Genomic DNA, 20,292 nt, shown 5'->3' with positions numbered 1-20,292 from the left:
AAGGAAGGATAAATTAGGAATCTGGGATTAATAGATACACACTACTATATATAAAATAGATAAACAAGAACCTACTGTATACCACAGGGAACTATATTCAATATGTTGTAATAACCTATAATGGAAAAGAATCTGAAAAAGAATATATGTGTATATATATACATATATTATATATATATATAACTGAATATATATACACACATATATATACATATATATATATATATATATATAAAACTGAATCACTGCTGTACACCTGTAACATTGTCAATCAATTATACTTCAATTAAAAAAAGTCTCCTAGACTCCTGTGATCTCAATATACCATTAATTGGGTAATTTGAGGCAAATATGTATGTCTTAAGATTCATGATTAAAGATGTCGATTTTTCACAAGGCAGTAAAGCAGTTTTTCCATAAGGAACTAAGACAATCCTTTTTAGTCAGCAAAAAGAAAGATACTTTGAGTAAAAACTATGATTTATACAGAACATCCATTGATCTTTATTTGATTTGACAAAATCTTCATTATTAAAAGACGGGTAATAAAATCTGAGCTTACATTGAATCTGCAAATTAAGTTCTATAGTATCTAGAATATTACATAAGAAATTTCGGCAGAGGGGGAGAGAGGATAAAAGCATCACATGCAGATGCTCCTGGCAAAGGGGGAACTATATCTGCAGGTGAGGTCCATCGTGGGCAGTGCATAAAAAAATCCTAGAGAAAATGCAATCGACTTACTTGGGTGAAGTGTTTTTCCTTTTGGGGAGAGGGAGCGGTGGCATCGAGGTGCAGGAATTCAAAGGTATGTGCAGAATGGCTTCTCCATTTCAAAATGATAATAAAAATATTTAGATCATGGCACTAGGGCACCTTTGAGGAAAAGAACACCTTAACCAGAGTAGGCTCATTGCATAATTCTTTAGTAATATGTACAATTTTCAAGTAATGGAGCGGACTTAGAGTAATTTTACTTTAAAAGTGGCTATCTATTTTTCTTCTCGCCCTCTGGGGCTTGATCTGTTTCAGCATCGCAGGGACACTTTTCTACACAGTTTCTAGGAAACCATCCTCTTATTCTTGAAACACCTGAGGGAGAAAATGAAACTGATATGAAATAGTCAGATATACCACAATGACATTTGTGAGACCCATTAGTCCTATTACTTCCAATTAATAAGCTTTTATTTAGACTTTACCACCCCCCACAATCTTTTATAAGCACAATACGAGGTTAAAATTAAATAAATAAATAAAAATTTTTAAAAAATGTTCCTAACAAGCTAGAAAACAGATATTTCCCAAATTCCATCATCTGGGGAAGGAGCTGATGTGGTTCAGGAGAGCCCCAGTGGAGTGGGGGGAACTTGGTGTTCACGTACATGCGTGTGACCATGAAGGAGTATGGCACTGTCATACTTCATCTGTTCCGGGGGACTATCTCCCTGTAGCCTTTGTGAATTTTCCTTTTAGACTTTCTCTAACTTGTGCACTTCTATATCAAGCTTGCCTAAGCTGTCACATGGGTTAATTTATGATTAACCCAGTGTTTTCAAAAGAGCATCCTGGGTTAATCTTTACTTTAAAAAGGAACAATTATTAAAAGTAAATAAAAAAATCAAAGACACAGTTTCAATTCATTAGTTTTTATAATAACTTAATAGGACGATTCATTCAATGGGGGTGCGTATAGCATAGCAGCTTAGTCATAGGCTCTGGAGCCAGACTGCGTGGGCTGGAGTCTTGGCTCCATCTGCATTTAGTGTGGCCTTGGGCACGTTGCTTAGCCTCTCCACGTTTCAGTTCCCTCACCAATAAAATGTCAATGACAGCACGGACCTCAGAGGGCTGTTGGGGACCTGAATACCACAAGTGAAGCATTTCCACAAGTGCCTGTCGCACAGTTAAGTATGGGGTGTGATGTTTGCTAATCATTGCAAAGACCCGATAAATACAAGTGTACGGAGAAATAATACAAAGAGCTTCTTTTTGTTGTTTAATGATGTGCCTTCCTATTTAGTTCCCCTAATGCACGTGACGTGACTGTTTATAAAAGTTATTCTTGTAAAATTTGCAGTTATTGCTGGCAGTCTTGTCCTCTAAACACCCCCTTCCACTTTCATACCTTCTTTAATGGAATCATCAAGAATTTTATCTCCATACAACCAGTATCTGAAATATTTAAAAGATTAAAATTAATTTTTTTTTTCTGGCTAGATGCCAATTTCGTCATTCAAGAAGAAATTCACTACTTTCTGTCACTTACCGTAAGCCTCTTGTGGCTAAAATGAACTCCCCTTTCTGTAGCCTTATCCGAGGCTCTTCAGTGCAGGGGCTCGTGAAGAAGGTTTTGATTCCTCTATTCAAAGGACAGCAGGTACCACTATAATCTTCTATTACTTTATACTGAACCTGTCATCAGTGAGAAGAACAATTTAACATTAACCCATACCTGAGGTTTTTTAAGTTTGACTGTAAACTGTGAAAGGTAGATCCAAAATATCAGGCAAGTCTTTCCCTCCTGGTTCCCTATCTACCCTTTATAGAAGGTAATTAATTGATGCTTCTAATTCTCAGGCTTTTTCTTACCCTTCATTTCAAGCACATGGCTAAGAATGACATTTTAGAAGCAGTGCTGTCCAGTAGAACTTTCTGCAGTGATAGAAATGTTTTATACTTGTGGTATCCAGTGTGACAGCCGCTAGACACATGTAGCTACTGAACACTTTTAACATGGCTGGTGCAACCAAGGGACTTAAATTTTAATTTTATTTAAATTAATGTAAATTTAAATAGCCACATGTAGCTAGTGGCCGTTGAATTATTCCGCATCACTGTAAGGACAAGTTTCACACTAGGGAACTATACTGAGGATACTTATCTTCTGACAATATAAATGGACTAAATTCCCTCCAAACCTCCAGTCCAAACTATTTAAATGAAAACAAAAGTAATATGCATTAAATTTCAACAAATGTATTAAGAAATATTATTTAATAAAAGCTAACAGTTGGTTTTTACTCAAAGGCAATTTTAAAAGCTACATAGAAGTATAGAGCCTGACAAAAGAAAAAGAAATTAGTATCATTGCAAAAGAATTACTTACACTTCTGACTCTCTTATCTGCTTTTTGTTTCAACTGTTCTATCTGTTTGGAAGATATAAAAAAAAAAATGAAGTCTCTTTTCTCAACGTTTAAAAACAGGCTTTCCTCATTTACTATAGCACAGTGACATGACAAACTCCCAATTTTCCAACATTTCAAATTGCTGACAATTTAAAGGCCGCCTTTTTTTTTCTTTCTTTTTTTTTTTTTAGCATGGAAAGAAGGCCCTATGACTAAAAGCTGGTACTGAAGTGGGGCCTCCTTCTCAGTGTTCCCTCTCCAATGTCTTTATTCACAGAACACTCCCTGTGGCCCAGGAATCAGGGAGATGTGCTCTCTGCCCTCAGGGGGCTTCTGGGCTTGTCCCTGAGGTGAAGAGGATACAGAGACTCACTGATTCTTTAGAGAGACGGCAAACACACTGCAAAATTCACCAACAATGAGTCTTGATTAAAAGTCACCATTTCAACTCCTTTTCTCCACTTATTCAGCAAGTTTATTAAATGTTACTACACTAGATATAGTAGGGGAAATAACCTCTGCCTAGAATCTTGCCAAGTTAAGTTAAAGACGTAAGATACAAGAATTAAATAAAAATGAGACCTCACGTACTAATATACATTAGTATATGATTAAGTGCCAAATCCAGCTGAGTCTAGAGTCGGGAGGTAAGTCTTTATGGAAGAGAGGGCACTGGAACTGGTCTGAATAATTTCTGATAAAGAGGAGCTCATATGACATAGAAAAAACAGTGTTGGGGAAGAGTTAGGGGTCAGGAATGTACCAGGAATTCGCTGAGTAGACTAGGCTGATTGGAAAGGATGATTCCTGCTAGGATGTAGGTGAAAGGTAGCTTTTGGCCAGATTTTATAAAACTAAGTTAAGGAATCAGGACTTTATCTCACAGGTATGGAGAGATAAGGAAAGATTTAAATAGAAGGAGGGACATGATACAAGGAGTGCTTTAGAATTTAGATTCATTTGACATACTGAAAAAATTCTTATTACTTATTTTACTATAAAATGCCATCGGAGTTAAGGAGAAGTTAAGGGGAAGAAGGTGAGGCAAAAAGGCAAGACTATCTGAACAAAAATACTCACTGTTAAGCTGTACTGGTGACAGCCTTCTCTTATTGGCCAATCCAGTCCATCTCCTTTGGGGACCCCTGACCACGTAAAAACCTGTTTAAAGTTCTTCCATCTACTTCCCATATCATAAGGAAAAACAAAGACTTCATCTAGTTGATAATATTGAATTCGATCTTTAGCCTGTGGGTAACAAAGATGTAAGATGGCAGATACATCTGTCTTAAATGGCTTTTAGTAATATACTATTGAGAACATTTATTCCTCAAATTCGTACCATTCCTAAAACTGCTTCCTCCTTGCTGTAACGTTAGAGTACACAGGAGAAATAAACACACTTATCACAACATAGGAAGAACTTGACACACAATACCAACCTTGCATGAGACCATCCAGAAAATGTCTGACAGGAGTTACTCAGGAATACGCCTAAATAAGACCAAATTTAAGCATTCAAAAACGTTTATTAAAGGAGTTAGTAACTTTATTCCATATAGAAAAAGTCCTCAATGTTCCTGCTTGTTCAGCAGAACAAAGGAATCCAGGTGTAAAGAAGACATATTGATAAGGAGGTTTAAGAGAAAACAAGGGTTTATTCAGGACGGAAGGAACCGTTGGGTGGGGTGCATTAGAATGCAATGGCTGCATCCTGAGTGGCAGCAACACCTGTGTGAGTGGCCAGGAAAGGTGTGACGGGGGAGTCATCATTCTATGAAAATTATTTTTTTTAAAAGCTAGCAGGTATGTGTAAGAGATCTTCTTTCAGTTTTATATACCGTTACATATGTCTATATACTTATTTATGTAGGCATTTATATGTACGTACATCTTATGCATATATATAAATATTCAGGTTTCATAAATTATATTCTAGGCATTTAAATTGTTAGCTTTTACTTAAAGGGATAAACTGGCTTAGAACTTCTGATAGAAATTTCTAAGAAATTTCTTAGAATTTCTGAATTTCCACTGACACCTAGTGGTATAAAGATACACCATTTATTCCTACAATAAGTGTACAAATCCAGTTGATACTTACAGTAATAAAATCTGTAATTTTGATACATTTTAACTTAATATCAATACAATCATTTATTTGATTTTTACTGAGCAACAGAGTGCCAGTTTTAAAATAACTTCTAGATTTAGCATGGCACTTTACAAAGAGCTTTGGTCATTAGCAAAAAAACACTGTTAATCTAATGTCAACACATTATGCTAACTAGAGATGATACCTTGAAATATTTTATTATCAGGGGATAGTATTTTAGGGAAAAGCTTTTGCAGTTACTTATAAAGTGATGTTGATGTTAATTCAATTAAAAGAATTGTCAAGCTGTAACATGACAACATGTAAGTCCATCACCACCCAGACAGTAAAGGGTAATTTCTTTTCCCTTTTTATAAGCAAAAGCTTCAGAGTCTTCAAAATGAATTAAGAGCCTCAGAGAACAGAGATCTAGAATATTAAGAAAGAAAAAGTGCTAAGGATGAGAGTAGCTTACAGAAACAACCAAGGCATGGTCTCAGTGAAGATGGGGGATTCCAGCAATACTGTGTGTTAAAAGGTGACAGAGATGTGCAGTAAGTGCTACAGGAAAACGCTAAAAAAGTACTTAACTTAGTCTAGGGAAAGTCAAGGAAGGTTCCTTGGAGGAAGTGACAGCTAAATTAAGTGTTGAGGGACAAGAAATTAGGCAAAAAATAGGGGGAAAGAATATTCTAGGCAGAGGGAACAACATGTGGAAAGATACAGAAGCATAAGATGTGCAAACTATTTGGTATTAGCTGGTATTGAGTGTGAATGGGGTGGGAGGGGTGGAAATGAAGTTGGAGAAGCAGGTAAGAGGAAGACATAAAAGGTTTTATTGATACTACACATAAGCTAAGGAGGTTGGACTTAAACCTGTACATCAGTGGTTCTCAAAGTATGCTTTGCATACCTCCTTGAGTCCCCAAGACCTTTTCTTGGAGTTCAACAAAGTCAGACAACTTTCATGATGATACGAAGATGTTATTTGCCTTCTTCATGATGTTGACATTTGCAATGGTGGGTAAAATTGCTGGTACCTTAAGCAGGAATCAAGACAGTGGCACCAAACTGTATTAATAGGTGTTATATTCTTCACTGCTACACACTCTTAATTCAAACAAAACCAAACCAACAAAAAGCCCAGTTTTACATAAAAATTTCTTGATGAAGAAATAAAAATTATTTTTATTAACTCTCAGCCCTCAAGTAGATGTCTTTTTTTTTTTTTTAAGTAGATGTCTTTTTAATATTCTGTGTGACAAAATGGAAAGTACACATAAAGCTTGCCAAAGTGCTTATCTCAAGAAAAACACTTGTTTGAGTTGTGAGCTAACAAAAGCTGTGTAGCCAGCTTTTTTCATGTAACGCTATTTTTACACGAAAGAATGAGTAATGTAACAGAAAAACCAAGGTTATTCAGACTTCAGTAGTTAGTGGACATCTTCTCGAAAATGAACAAAGTCAGGCTGTTACTTCATATAAACAACTGAGTATTTGTTGCCAGTGGAAAAAATAAGGCTTTCAAGTGAAAATTGGAATTTGGAAAATTTATAGCCACCACTATGAGCTTGACAGCTTTCCAATATTTAAAGATTTTCCCCATAAAATTGGTAGTGATATGAATGAATGCGGCTTTTAGATATTGTATAATGAAATGTGTCAACATCTTAAAAATCTGTGTAACGCTGTAAACTACTATTTTCCAAATGACCAATGCCTGATGCCCTATATGGGTACCAGATCCATTCAAAGAGCAAGATAGATTGATGGATTTAAATACAAAAGAATACAAAAAGTTTACTGATGTAGTTTCAGATCTCACATGCAACTAACCTCTCAAGAACTAGCACTTGTCAAGCTTTAATGTATTATCAAAGAATATCCACTATTATCTAAAAGACATGTTAAAATACTCCACCCTTTTCTACCTACTTATCTGAGGCTGAATTTTCTTCATATACTTCAATCAAAGCAGCATATCTCAACAGATTGAATGCAGAAGTAGATGTGAGAATCCAACTGTCTTCTGTTAAGTCAGATATTAAAGAGATTTATAAAAAAAAAAATACCACTTCCTATTTTATTTTGGAAAATTTAATTATTTTTCCCAAAAAACATGTTATCTTTATTAACATATAATGGATTTATTGTTTTTTTAAATGAAATAATAAATATTCAAAGATTTTCTCAGTTAGAAAATATGGCAAATGTCAATAGATATAATACACATTAACAAAAGCTCTTTAGTGTCCTTAACAATTTTTGAGAATGTAAAAGGTCCTGAGACCAAAAAGTTTGAGAACTGCTGCTGTAAATGAAGCTCACCAGCTGGCTGCCAGGGGGCTAAATATGTCCTATAGGTGTGTTTTATTTGTCCCACAAAGGTTTTTTTTTGTTTGTTTTTAATTTGAATTGCTTGCCAATGCTTAAAAATAGAAAGGAGGTAACACAGAAATCCAGATCTCTGACTTTTCTTGGAAAAAAAAAAAAATTATATGATCTCACAATACTGGGTGAGGATTTCCCTGTGGCACCAATCAGCTTCGTCTGCCGGGCAGCTCTGGCCCACAAGCTGGCTCCCCGCATCTAGGTTATCTGCCCGGGCCCTAGTGCATTTGGGTTTACAACCCCTGTTACAGTGATAGTGAGACTCTGAGAAGTTTTAAATAGGGAGTGGGGTAGTCAGATGTACTTTTATATCAGAATCACAATGGACAGCGTGAAGCATGTACTGGAAGTTGTGAGGTTTGTAACAAGCTAAATGTTATAAGCCCTATCTGATGTCTAAAGCCTATGTGATGGCACCTTGGTAGGACAGAAGTTCCTTTCCCAATGGATTGCCTTCTCCTCTAGTCTGAGAGAGTACAGCCAAATGGTTTCATGTGTGGCTTAGGCCTCTTCAACAACTCAGTGTGTGAGATAGCTCTGTGGGAGTCATATTAAACCAAGAATAAATCAAACGGTTCCTATGATCACCTTTTACATGGCATGCAAATGACGTAAGGAAGCCATTTGGTAGCCAAGTTTTCATTTTGGGGCATTTATTAGTTAATCTGGTCTATTAGTTAATCAGTACTTTATCGATATTGAGGAAACAATTATAAAATTTACCTTCTCTTCAATCCATGACTCAATAGAAGTTTTGTTTCTGAGAATTATTTTCATCTGGAAATTAAATGATAAATAGTAAAATTTCATAATGTGACTGGTTCATTTAAGATTATCATCTTTACACTAACCCTACGAGGTAGTTTTTATTGTTCCACTCCATAGATGAAGATACCAGGATAACAGAGATTAAGTAACAGAGTGTGGTCCATCTGACTCTTAACCACTGTACATCTTCACATGAATGATTACATCGATCCACAGTCAAATCTGAATCTACTGTTTAAATAAAAAATCATGTTTTAAGTACTATCATCTGAATAAGTTTTTCAGAGTATTAATAAAATATTGATATAATCCATTCAATCAGTATTATATAGAGGTATTATGCTATTAAAATCTTTTACCACTATTTTTAATCTTAAATGCATGATTAATCTATTTATTACATGTAACAGGGACTCATTTCAGTCAACCTAGATATTTTGCTTGCTGTAAAAACTGAATATTTTCAGTCTTGATTCTATTTTTTGATTTTCCTAGCTATGACAATTCCATTTATGTAGGTTTTTACACCACAGGATTTTAGTTTATTTCTAATATGATTCTTAATTATAGGGATTGGGGAAAATTTTTCAAAGAATTTGATGCCAGGCTAGTAGAAAACGTGAGCTATAACCAAAACCAGGTTATTTTAAAACCAAGAGTTCAAAAAGGGTCGGGAGACGCATCAGGGCCTCAAGCCCAGCGTTTCTAACTCTATACGTCCTGCAATTCTGTGAAGTCTCCATGTGCCTTCGTGGAGACAGTGTGACGCAGTAAGAACAACCCTGGACTGGGAGTCCTTATCATATTCCAAGGGCCTAGCACAATACCCGGTCCACAACGGGCCTTCAATGAATGAATAAACTAATGAAGCGAATGAAATGAGTCATAAGAACTATTTTTTGATCCGTTCAGGGCCACATCCTCCTTCTCTGTGTTCTCATTGCACTTTGTACATAAATCTATGCTATACACGTGACCCCGTATTAATTAACTCTTCACCACTCATTGTGAGTTCCCTAATGGCAGGAACCTCTTCATTTTCATTCTTGTAGCCGCAGTAATTAGCAAAGTGATTCATCACAGAGTAGACATAAAATAGCACCTATATCACAGGGTTGTTATGGAGATTAAATGAGCTGACACAGGTAAAAAGCCTAAAACAGCACTCAATAAATGTTAGCTATGTTATTATGATTTTGATTTAATATATGCTACTATAAAATAACAATAATTATGTTTATTGAATATATGTTTACTGAATACATGAATGGATGATCTTGGTTATGTCACTTAACCTTCTTGTGACTTAATTACTCATCTGTAAGGAAGGGAAAATAATACTCCTCTTCGACCTCTTTTGGGGTTGATGTGAAGATCAAGAGAGACGGTGAGAAGAGTTTTCTCAAGTATAAAATGCTATATAACTCTAAGTTAGTATTTTTAAAATTAAATCAATAACCTAGAAATTCTGGCAAAGTCACTTCAAAATTATCTGACTAGTAGAAGATTAAATTTATCACCTAGATGGAATAAGTAACAATAATCTCCATTTCACACTGCATACTTAAATGGAAGCTTTATCTCTTTCTCGTTACAAGCGGCCCCAACAACTTGACAACTTTAGCTAGAGGTAATAGAGGAACTTACCTGGATAAAAAACAACATCCCAACAGCTATGGTTGTTCCTAAAGCTAATCCCAAGGCAAACAAGGTGGCAGCAAATGCAGCTAATCCAAACGGAATAATCGGAAGAGGATCTCTCCGGGCTGCACTCATATCAATCTTTACCGTGTTCCACCCAAAGGAGAGCTATAAACAACAACAAGAACACACACTCGAAATACTTGGTTGTCGTAAACGGTCACTCTACTGTACCATTTAAAATAACTTTGTCAAAAAGATCAACAAATGACAACTTGACACTGTGGCCAAAGCAAACAGAGCTGTTTCTAATCAATACTGTGGTTTGAACTCATACTGATACGCACGATGTCATTCTTCAGTATTCTAAAACATTTTTTGTTTGTTTGTTATTGTTCCATCAGAAAGTGTTAGGTAGACCACACAAACATTACTATGCATGAACAACACCAACCTAAGCTGTAACTGCGTCTCCCATCCTCTCCTTGTTTTCCTCTATTTACAGTGATTTCCACAGCGACAAACATAGCCTAGGATTCAGTGGTTTCTCCCCTCATGTTCCACAACGAGAGGTTTAAAAACTAGCAAAATGTAGGCCGAATATGGCCTGCTGATGTGTACTGCCTGGCCTACAAAATGTTTTAAAATATTCAGAGTTAGGTAACAACATTTAGAAATTTAGTGATTTAGAAATCAGATTTCACATAAAAAGTCCAGATTTTCAGATTTTTCTTGAAAAACCGGATGATCTGGCATCACCAGGCTGGATTTCCAAACATCAAGAACTGGCTGAAGTCAAATATGGGTTGTTCCCCGTGTGAAGGACCTGTGCTTTCCAGTTTACCACATCCCACCAGGCCTGTTTCCCTCATTGACCCTCCAGGCCTCTTTAGGGACCTCCATTTGTGACTACTGAACTTTATCTCATGACTACTTGCCCATAAATCAACTCAATCAATTGCACCATATCTTAGAATGTGCACCTGCTCTGTGAGCCACGTTCCAGGACACTGGATTTAGAAATGAACAAAAGAACTACATCTGGCCACAGGATCGAATGGAAACAGAAAGCACCAGTATTGTCTTTTTTCTCCCTCTTCTGCTTTTTCCTCTAACTATTCTTTACCACAGCTATCAAGTTTGAAGTCCAGTAAGTTATACATAGTACTAAAATAATTGTCAACTTCAACTAGAGCATATAAGGTGAGTTTCCAGAACAAAATAATCTTTCCTCATCTTAAAAACTGTTTTACTGCTTTTTTAAAAGGAATCCTTACAGAGGATTATAAAACAAAGTTCTATTTCCCCACCTAAATTGTAGAAAGCATATTTCCAAAAGGAACTTCTTAAATAATCTTAATAACTACTATTTAAGCTGGCATGATTTTATAACATTTTCACTTACCCGATTATAAAGCTGTGTATACATTGTCATAACAAAAATAAAGGCAGCATGAATACAACCCAGTGGTGCTAAAAGGAGAAACAGTGTGAACGAAGCATGATTTTGATAACCACAGCAGTTGTTGATCCAAGGACAGTGATGGTCCATCTTCATCACACACCTAACAAGAAAAATTTACATAAAACGTGAGGCAGAAAATCCTGTCTACTTTAAATAACTTTGGTCTTCAAAAGATCAAGCACATCGGAATCTAGCATGTCCATGCACGGTCACAGAGGAATTACACTTCATGGAACAGAAAGAAAAATCTTTATGAGTTTTTAAACAGTGACTTCTTTTAAATTTTAAACAACACAAGAAAGGGCAGGTTTTGTAACAGCATCTGAGGAAAAGATGTCTGCTACAAGTGACTTTGTTTAAAGAAGTCTGGAGGCCCACTGAGAGGTTCATTATAAAGAAATGAGCATGGTTCCTGGTTTTCCTCTAGCTCTGAAATGCAGTGACTGAAGTGGAAAACAACAGAGACTGAACAAAATTACTTATAAATCTCCACTGGGGTTGATGGGGCCTAGCAGACGCTTGTAACTTCCTTCCTTCCTGTTCTTATCCTTTAGATGTGGAGTCTCTAAGCTAAGCAAGCTAACTCCGGAATATAAGATGTGGTTTAATGAGCAAAGTCTTACTCTGTTTCCCTTCCTTGAGGCTGCTAGAAGAAAATTTTCTTGCCTCAAACTAAACTTTATTTGCCCCTCCAATGGTCCCCCTAATGGTCCTCCCCCTCAGCATTCTCATCATAAATTTCTTATTTATCAGTGGACATAGGTGTTCATTAAAAAAGGTTCTAGCTTAATTCACATTTTTCATAGTGATTCTGTTTTCTTCCAATTAAGTTTTGTATATAAAACACCTGTGATAATAGGCACCTGGATTCATTTAGTAGATCTGTATAAAGTGTAAATGTTAGTCAACTAAATAATGGAAAAAGCAGGTCTCCTTTATAATTTAGACTCAGAACAACTCTAAGGCTAGTCAAGATGACAGTCGACAATTAATCCTGATTTATGAAAACAACCTAAAGGTATAACTTTTTACCCTGCTCTTGGCAAGGCAAGAAGCAAAGTAAACCTGTACTTTTCTAGAAAAGTCTTTTCACTTATAACAAAAAAGAGTAATACTTATTATCAGAATTGATGATTTAAAAGTAAAATGAAGATTATGACACTTAATTATTTTGACAACATTATTTATAAAGTAGCCACCTTGCAGAAAATAAAACTAGGATTGATGTGGTAGAAAGAATAACAACAAAAGACCAGTAATCAAGTTGATCAATCCCCAATAAATAGCAAAGACAGACAGTACCTGTTACACTTTCTGCAATGATGTGACCGTGGTGCCTTGTATGCTTGGCAGACTTTACAGTATTGGAGGTACATGCTATCCTGAGAATTTTCCTTGGCAGCAAAATAGAAACAAAACATAAACCTCTGGGTAATTGGAAAAGTGATGTTGCTGTTACCAGAAATTCATTATTTAAAAATATTTTAACTCAAATGGCTGGAAATGCAAGTTAAAATTCAAATTCCATCCTTTCCCCATCTCCCATAAAAGAAAATCAAACCATAGTATTTATTCATAAGGCATGACTTGTTATTACCAGGCTGTCTGTTATTTCTGAATACTTTATGGTTTAAAACAGTAGTTTCCAAAGAGTTTTTCTCAGTTATAAGGGATGTTAATATGTTACATGAAAAAAGATCCTAGAGCCAAACCACACTGTAGAATTATGAGGTGAATGATATGCAGTGTTTCCTAGAAACTTATGCACTCATCACCACCCCTCCATTTTTTTTTTTTTTTTTTTTTTAATGCAGAAGTATTTAATGAAATTGCTTTGGGAAATACTAATTTAGATCCATACTTTCAAACCAGTATAAAATAAATTCTTTGAGCTCTAAATGATTGGTGATTAGAATAATACACTTAGTCTCTACCAAAGCGAAGAGCAGGCTGTGTTTGATCTTATTGGTTGGCAGATAAGGCAAAAACTAAATATATGACTATCATGAGGGTTCACCATCTTAAGGAATCTTTTTCTTACCGGTTTCCACCCCAGAGGGACGAAGCCAGGACCAACAAACATGGCATTGAAGTAATTATAAAGAATCATGACAGTCCAATTTATCAACATGATAAAGTTCATGCTTCCTCCAGTGGTATGTAAGGGCCAATACCACAACACAGAGTCAATCACGGCCATGGTAGAACATATTGCTATAACACCAAGGGCTATAATGGGACCCCAGTGACAAAGTCTCTTTACTTCTTGTAGATTTTCAAACTTGATAACTGAGCAGAAGGTACCCATTTTGGTGAGGAAGAACTCCTTCCTGTTTTCAAAGAACTACAGATTTCCTTTTTCTGTGCACACATTTCCATGTGCCACAAGTCCATGTGTGTTCCTTAACTGTCATGCCTTCACACTGTGGGATGTTAATGCAGATTACACCATGTTCACTGTTACACACTCTTTATGTTTTCTAGGAGAATCCAGTACCTTGGTTTGAAATCCAAACTAAAGAAACAAAATGAGAAAGTTCGGTAAGACATTTTACTATGTACTGTATTTGTTAATTCCAATAATCACCTAAACAAAAGCAGCTCACAAGTACTTTACTATGGAATGAGTACCTCATCAAACGTCAAAAAGAACTATTTTCGTCTTATCCAAACTTTCCTCATGTCTGAATAGCACCTAAACTGGACACGTGATTCTAAAATGGTTGTTTTTATTCTTTTGTTCCCAACTTGTCAGAGGACTGCGTCTATGCAACCGTTTAGTGAATGGTTTGAGAAGACGAAGAATTTTAGAGCTGGGAAGGAGGGCCTTAGGGTTGGCCTAATCCAGCTTCCTTCTTCATAGAAAACAAAATGGCTTGGAGAGGCTCAGTGAGTAAACCACGGCGGTAACAGATGAACTCAACAGAAGCCAAGTCATCAAACTCCCTCTATGGAGCTCTAAACTGCCTCTTACCCAGTCTCGAATTACATAAAGTATGATCCAGACATGGTCTACACCATTTGCCTGCGGTTGCCCCCCAAACACTAACTTAAGGGTCTATTTGTGTCAAAGTAAAGAAGCGGGAGGGTGAAAGCAAAGAGACTGCAAGGAAGGGAGGGGAGAGATAAGTGTGTGTGAACTCAGGACCGGAGGGGTATATGAGAAGGAACATGATGAGAATATTTGAGGAAAAAAAAAAAAAAGAAGAGGAAGTGTCTCCCGGAGCGAGGGACGGGGAAGTCAGGACGGCGAGCGCCGGGAAGATCTGTAGAAGGGTATTTCGGACTGGACTGGAGTGAGTCAAGGGAAGAAGATCAGAGGGAGAGAGTAACAAAGACTTCCATGCAACAGATGCCGCTGCCTTGTGCCTCAATTTCCCGCCCGTGTCATGGAGCAGAGCGCTTAGAAATCCTCACTCAGGGGAAGAACATCTTGGTAAGTGTGGTTGGTCTCAACATTCTGGAGACTCTGGCCTCACTCGGGTGGGGCGAAGACCGCCAAAATCATGGTTACGTCCCGTGCTTTGACTCCCACCTCGGTCTGGTCCTCAGTGCCCGCTCTTCGGCCATCGCATTTCCGCGGCGGCTCGGGCTCACCTGGAGCAGGTTTTCTCCAGCTCGGATAACTCCGTCATGGGTACCCCAGCCCAGCGCAAGTAGAAAGTAAATCCTGTGTGCTAGAGGCTGGAGTGCGAAACCAGGCTCCACCCTCGTCTTGCTCCGCCAGCGGCCTCGCCGCAGCTCTCCCGCTCAGGCTCAGTGCGCAGTCTCCGTGAGAGCCACTTCCGGGAGGTTCGCCGCATCAAACTTCCCCCTGGAAGCAAGCCCCTCTGACTTGTAGCTTGGGGAGCCAGAGCCGCTTTCCAAAACGTGGAGGGGCAAAAAATGCTTTCGGTGATTCCCGAGAACCCGCATATTTTTTAAGCTTTTGGGGGCGCTAACTGAAGGGCTTTTCCCTAGCGAATTTCTTAATCTTGAAGCCGGAACGGAAAATAAAATCGCACCCAACCCAACTTCCGGAGGACCAAGATTGCGAAGAACAACCAGGAAGCGGCCTGGCTGGGAGCTGTCCCGGCGTCTCCGCTCCGCTCTCGAGGGAGCGTCCCGCGTCCCTACACCGTCTTTTCCTGCCCCGCGTAGCCCCAGCCCTGACCTAGGCTCCGGCCCGGGCCGGCCACTCCGGAGCCGCCATGTCGTCCGACTTCGAAGGCTACGAGCAGGACTTCGCGGTGCTCACTGCAGAGATCACCAATAAGATTGCGAGGGTCCCCCGACTCCCGCCTGGTGAGAGCCCTGCCCAGGCCGGGCGGGGGTGGCCCGGAGAGCCGGGAGGCTTGGGCAGTGGGCGATGGAACGACACCTGAATAAATGTGTCTCTGAGGCGCGAGCCTGGAGGGAGGTGGTGTTGGGGCCTCCCAGAGAGATGCTTGAGGTTGGTTGAGGGTAAGGGGAGAATCCAAGCTGGGTTGTGGGGTGCACTGTAAAGAGCCTTTGAATTCTGAGCCATCTGGGCTCTAATCTGGACTCCGCTGCCTTGTGACTCGTATAACCTTGGGAACGTTTCTCTGAGTCTTAGTTTTGGCTGGGTTTTGTTTGTTTGTGAAATATAGAGATGTGAGAGTATCCAAAGAGAATCAGTGAACGTACCCAGATCATGGGTCTGCATCATACAGTAACGTTGTTTTGTTAGTAATGTTATTATTATAGGCAGCAAAGCAGTGTTAAGAGCCATAGTACCCGGATTCAAATCCCTGCTCTGCCACTTAGAAGTTGTTGTATTTAGGCAAGTTTCTTAACCTCTCTCAACTTTCCTCCTTGGTAAAATGGAGAGAATTGTGCGTCTCTCATAGGGTTTTTGTGAAGATTAAATGACTTAACATATGTAAAGCCCTTTCTTGGTGTTAGCTGCTATAATCGTTAGTATCTTTCATACCCCCATCCCCATTTATTATTTTTCATCCTTCCTGGGGATCCATAACCCAGTGTTGTGTAAAACTTGGTACAGGATAATTTTTCTCACTTTTAAAATTCCACATTTTTCATCCAGAAGAGTTTTGTTTTTGTTTGTTTTTGTGTTTTAGCACAACTCATTTTCGATACTGGACTGTCAGTTATGTGAAGGTGGGAGCTATGTTTGATTTCCTTGGCATTTACTTAGAACGGGCTCAGGAAAATGTTTTAAGTGAATGAACAGATACGTAAATATGATGTCTTGTGATTTTTGTCTGTAGGACATTGTTTTAGGATTTATTTTTCTCTCAATACAGATTTAATTTGAGTATGTAGTTGCAGAAGAGGTTGTGGCTTTGGTGCTCAGTTTTGTTAGGGAAATTGAACCATCTACCTTCGCTCTACGGTGTAAAGTGTAGGAAAAGGAGTGCTCACTGATCTGTGAACTGGTGGGCAACTTCCTTGCTCCACCTTGTTTGTCAATCCTTGATGCCAGCAGTGATTTCTCCTGGACCTAAGTTGTCATTCCTCTTTCCTTTTCCCTACCTCCCCCCAAACTTTTGTGTTTGTAAATAATTTTCTTCCTTTATTTCTTTGTTTTTCTTTTTTTAATATATAAATTTAGTTAGTTAGTTAGTTAGTTAGTTATGGCTCTGTTGGGTCTTCGTTGCTGCATGCGGGCTTTCTCTAGTTGCGGTGAGCGGGGGCTGCTCTTGATTGCGGTACGCTGGCTTCTCATTGCGGAGCATGGGCTCTAGGCGCTTGAGCTTCAGTAGTTGTGGCACGTGGGCTCAGTAGCTGTGGCGCACGGGCTTAGTTGCTCTGCAGCATGTGGGATCTTCCCAGACCAGGGATCGAACCCGTGTCCCCTGCATTGGCAGGCAGATTCTTAACCACTGCACCACCAGGGAAGTCCCTTCTTTGTTTTTCTTACCCCCACCTATTTTCTATTAATAGGGACATTTGCTTCAAGCCAGGATCTCTGAATTTACACCCCACTCATCTCCTGAAGTCCCAGTTAGTTCTGGAGGAGGTGGAGGATGGTGTCTTAAAGAGGTGTATGAGTCCAAGTGAGGGGACAAGGGGAGAGAACCAAGGTAGCATATAGGTACCAAGCTCTGCTGCCTTGGAGATTTTTGTGGCAGATTGGCTGATGGCCTCATCACTTCATGATACATCACCTCGCCTCATCTCTTCAGTTCTGCTTTCCGCCACTGCCCAAGATCATGTTGATTTTTGTTGTCATTGTCGTTGGAGACTACTTCCTTTGACTTCAGTCCCAGAGCCTCAGAATATCAGGATTTGTGGTTTCCATGGGATTTTTGCTCATTTTTAATTGTGATAGTTTTAGCTGAGGAAACATTTTTTTTGTTTGGGCTAATAGGTTTTGTACTGGGAAGCTATTCTATAAAGTAACAAAGTCATTCCTGGGTGCAAAGTTGTAACAGCCAATTCCAAGAAAACAGATTTGTTACAATCGATTTTTTTCCTTACCTTTATATTTTAATGTAACCATTCCTACCACATAGAAGGAAACCTTTGAATTAAGTACCTTAAAAATAAAGGTCTTCACTCTCTATAGGTACAGTATAATGTAATGCCCAAACACAGCAGCTACATGAGAATTGAGAGGAGACTGTATAACTGGCACTGGAAAAATGCTTACCGACTTGAATAATTAAATGATAGTAATTCTTGAAAATGCTGTGGTTTCCCTCTTAATAATTACTTGTACTTACTCATTTTATAATGTTTCTAGTTGATAAATAGAGAAAGATGAAAAACATATCTGTGTAGTTATGAATTTCAGATGTGTATCTGTGGACTAACAAATTAATATGTACAACCATGGCAAAAACCAGTATGAATAAAAGTAATTATAATCTCTTCCTGGCATCTTTGGTGGTTGACCCGGAATTTACCTGAGTTAAGAAGGTTAAAAATTGGAGCAAAATTTTCAGTCAAAGCAGTTTGTTCCCCCAAATATTAACTTACTGAAATGGAAGTAGAGTGGGTAGGATTGATTGCAACTAAGTGTGTGCAATGTACAATGTGCTACCTCTGCTGTGCATGTACAGTGTATTAAAGTGTTACTTCCAAAGAGAATAGAAAAGATTGAAATTTTAAAACTTTATTTTAGAAAAGAAATTTGATTATTCTGTGATACATTTTAAACAATAAAAAAAAACTTTCCTGTTAGTCTAAAGTGTTTGAATTTTACATAGTTTTAGTAATTGGACTGATGAGATAGATCAGTCCCTTCTTAAATAATATTCTTATGGCACTGTATTCAAACTTTGATTTTAATGATTAGTATTCTGTGGTAAAGTCAGTACAATGGATGAGTGGAAACCATTGCTAATACTAATTGTGACACTCCTTTTCCTCTGATGATGAATCCTAAGTGGGGGGATACTTCATAGGGGCAGAGGTTCTGTTACTCAGGCAGGCTTCCTGAAGGATCTTAAACAAAATGTTCTTTTGCAATTAGTTGCTTACCTCACCATGAACAGAGAGATAAATGGTCTGTTGTGAAGCCTATCATTTTGTAGATATAGTCAGAAATACCAAGAAAGGCATTATGGCAAATTGATTACAGTTCACACATGGCATCAGATCTGTTTAGAATCCCAGCTCTGCTGCTTACTAGGTGTGCAGTCTTGAGCAAGTTGCCTAGCCTCTCCAAGCCTGTCTCCTCCACCTGGAAAATCAGGGGTAGGGGATAATAGTTTCAACCTTACAGTGTTGTAAAAATCAAATGAAACAAAGCATATAACACTCTAGCACACTTTTTTTTCTCCCCAGAGAAAGTACATGATAAATTAGCCACTAGTGATGCTGCTGCTGGTGAAGACAACAGCTGTAGGGTTAGTCAGGACCCAGCTTCTCAGACTTTGTGATGTTAGTTGAACTCTTAAAGGAACCTTGGACCTCAATTTTGCTTCCTTTCTGTGCTAGACTGGAGTTGGGTGAATCTCTCTTGATGAACACCTACATTTGAGGGGAGATAAGTGATTAGGGACTTCGGGATGTGGACTTGGAATGGGGCTTTGAACTCAGGATATCAAAGAGGGAGTCAGGGAGAGAAGTGGAAGTGGTGGGGCAAGACAGGTGTCCTTTCTGGAAGGAAATGCTTCAGTCTAACTGATTGGTTATGCCAAGCCCTGGAGGCTTTTGGACACCACCTAGACATGGCCATGTATGGAAGAAGTTATAGCATTGTTCCATGATTCTCTCTTGCCTTTGCAAAGTGGTTGTAGTCAGAGGATTCAGAAAAATCTGCTTTTATTTATGAATACCGTGGTTTGCTTAAAACATACGTGGCTCTGGAGCTGTAATGTTGATGTGTAGCTATTGAGCGCTTGAAATGCAGCTGTTGCCACATAGTGAAATGATCATGTTTTGGATATATTGAGTTAAATATTATTAAAACTAAAAAAAGTATATATTAAAATGAATTTCTCTTGTTCCTTTTTACTTTTTGAAATGTGGCTACTAGAAAATTTAAAATTACATTATGTGACTGGCATGTATTACATTTCTGTTGTTCTATAAAATTAGAGTTGAAGAGATGGTTCCAGACCTAATTCAGGAACTCAGGTACAGAATGAGTTGAAGTAGAGTGGGTAGGACTTGAGTTAGGCATATACACACACGCACACATACCCACACTCTAATCCCAGAGGATCCTCTCTCCCTTAAACAATTTAGTTAACCTAAGTAATAGCTTCATTGATTAAAAAGACAACAACAAACTTTTAATTTTAGAACAGGTTTAGATTTACAGAAAAATCACAAAGATAATACAGAGAATCCCTATATACTCCATGCCCAGTTTCCTCTATTGTTAAC

At 38.2% G+C, this 20,292-nt stretch overlaps 2 protein-coding genes across 12 annotated transcripts in view; one reads left to right on the top strand and one right to left on the bottom strand.

Moving 5' to 3' along the window:
* Positions 1-493: 493 nt before the first annotated feature.
* ZDHHC6 (zinc finger DHHC-type palmitoyltransferase 6) lies at positions 494-15,243 on the bottom strand. Of its 5 annotated transcripts, none has more exons than XM_061193286.1 (11): positions 15,026-15,243; positions 13,532-14,005; positions 12,793-12,884; positions 11,431-11,590; positions 10,032-10,193; positions 8,340-8,393; positions 4,211-4,378; positions 3,110-3,151; positions 2,270-2,415; positions 2,129-2,175; positions 494-1,092 (listed from the first exon to the last, which is right to left on the bottom strand). In XM_061193286.1, the coding sequence occupies exons 2-11, from the start codon at positions 13,796-13,798 to the stop codon at positions 989-991; spliced, it is 1,242 nt and encodes a 413-aa protein (XP_061049269.1). In that variant the 5' UTR covers positions 13,799-14,005; positions 15,026-15,243; the 3' UTR covers positions 494-988. The 5 variants fall into 5 exon arrangements, with proteins under 5 accessions (XP_061049269.1, XP_061049277.1, XP_061049285.1 ...); XM_061193294.1 differs by having other exon boundaries at positions 15,088-15,243; XM_061193302.1 differs by lacking the exon at positions 3,110-3,151.
* Positions 15,244-15,512: 269 nt separating this feature from the next.
* VTI1A (vesicle transport through interaction with t-SNAREs 1A) overlaps positions 15,513-20,292 on the top strand; it is a 363,113-nt gene continuing 358,333 nt past the window's right edge. For 6 of the 7 annotated variants that reach the window (XR_009701475.1, XR_009701471.1, XR_009701477.1 and 3 more), the window contains exon 1: positions 15,514-15,774. Coding sequence is in view for 4 of the 7 variants with exons in the window: in XM_061194933.1 (XP_061050916.1) it covers positions 15,681-15,774 (94 nt within the window). In the remaining 3 variants the exon portion in view is untranslated. Of the gene's footprint in view, positions 15,775-20,292 lie in introns of all 7 variants that reach the window. The other variant, XM_061195004.1, reaches the window with a different exon arrangement.

The sequence above is a fragment of the Eubalaena glacialis genome, chromosome 1 (genome assembly GCF_028564815.1).
Source record: "Eubalaena glacialis isolate mEubGla1 chromosome 1, mEubGla1.1.hap2.+ XY, whole genome shotgun sequence".
NCBI lineage: Eukaryota > Metazoa > Chordata > Mammalia > Artiodactyla > Balaenidae > Eubalaena > Eubalaena glacialis.
This window is presented reverse-complemented; position numbering and strand designations above follow the sequence as displayed.

Excerpts from the sequence above, each read along its gene's own strand:
- ZDHHC6 (XM_061193286.1), bottom strand. The coding sequence starts at position 13,798 with ATGGGTACCTTCTGCTCAGTTATCAAGTTTGAAAATCTACAAGAAGTA. Across the intron at positions 8,394-10,031 it reads GGATGTTGTTTTTTATCCAG|ATGAAAATAATTCTCAGAAA; the intron begins GTAAGTTCCTCT and ends TTTAATTTCCAG. Across the intron at positions 2,416-3,109 it reads CAGATAAGAGAGTCAGAAGT|GTTCAGTATAAAGTAATAGA; the intron begins GTAAGTAATTCT and ends CACTGATGACAG.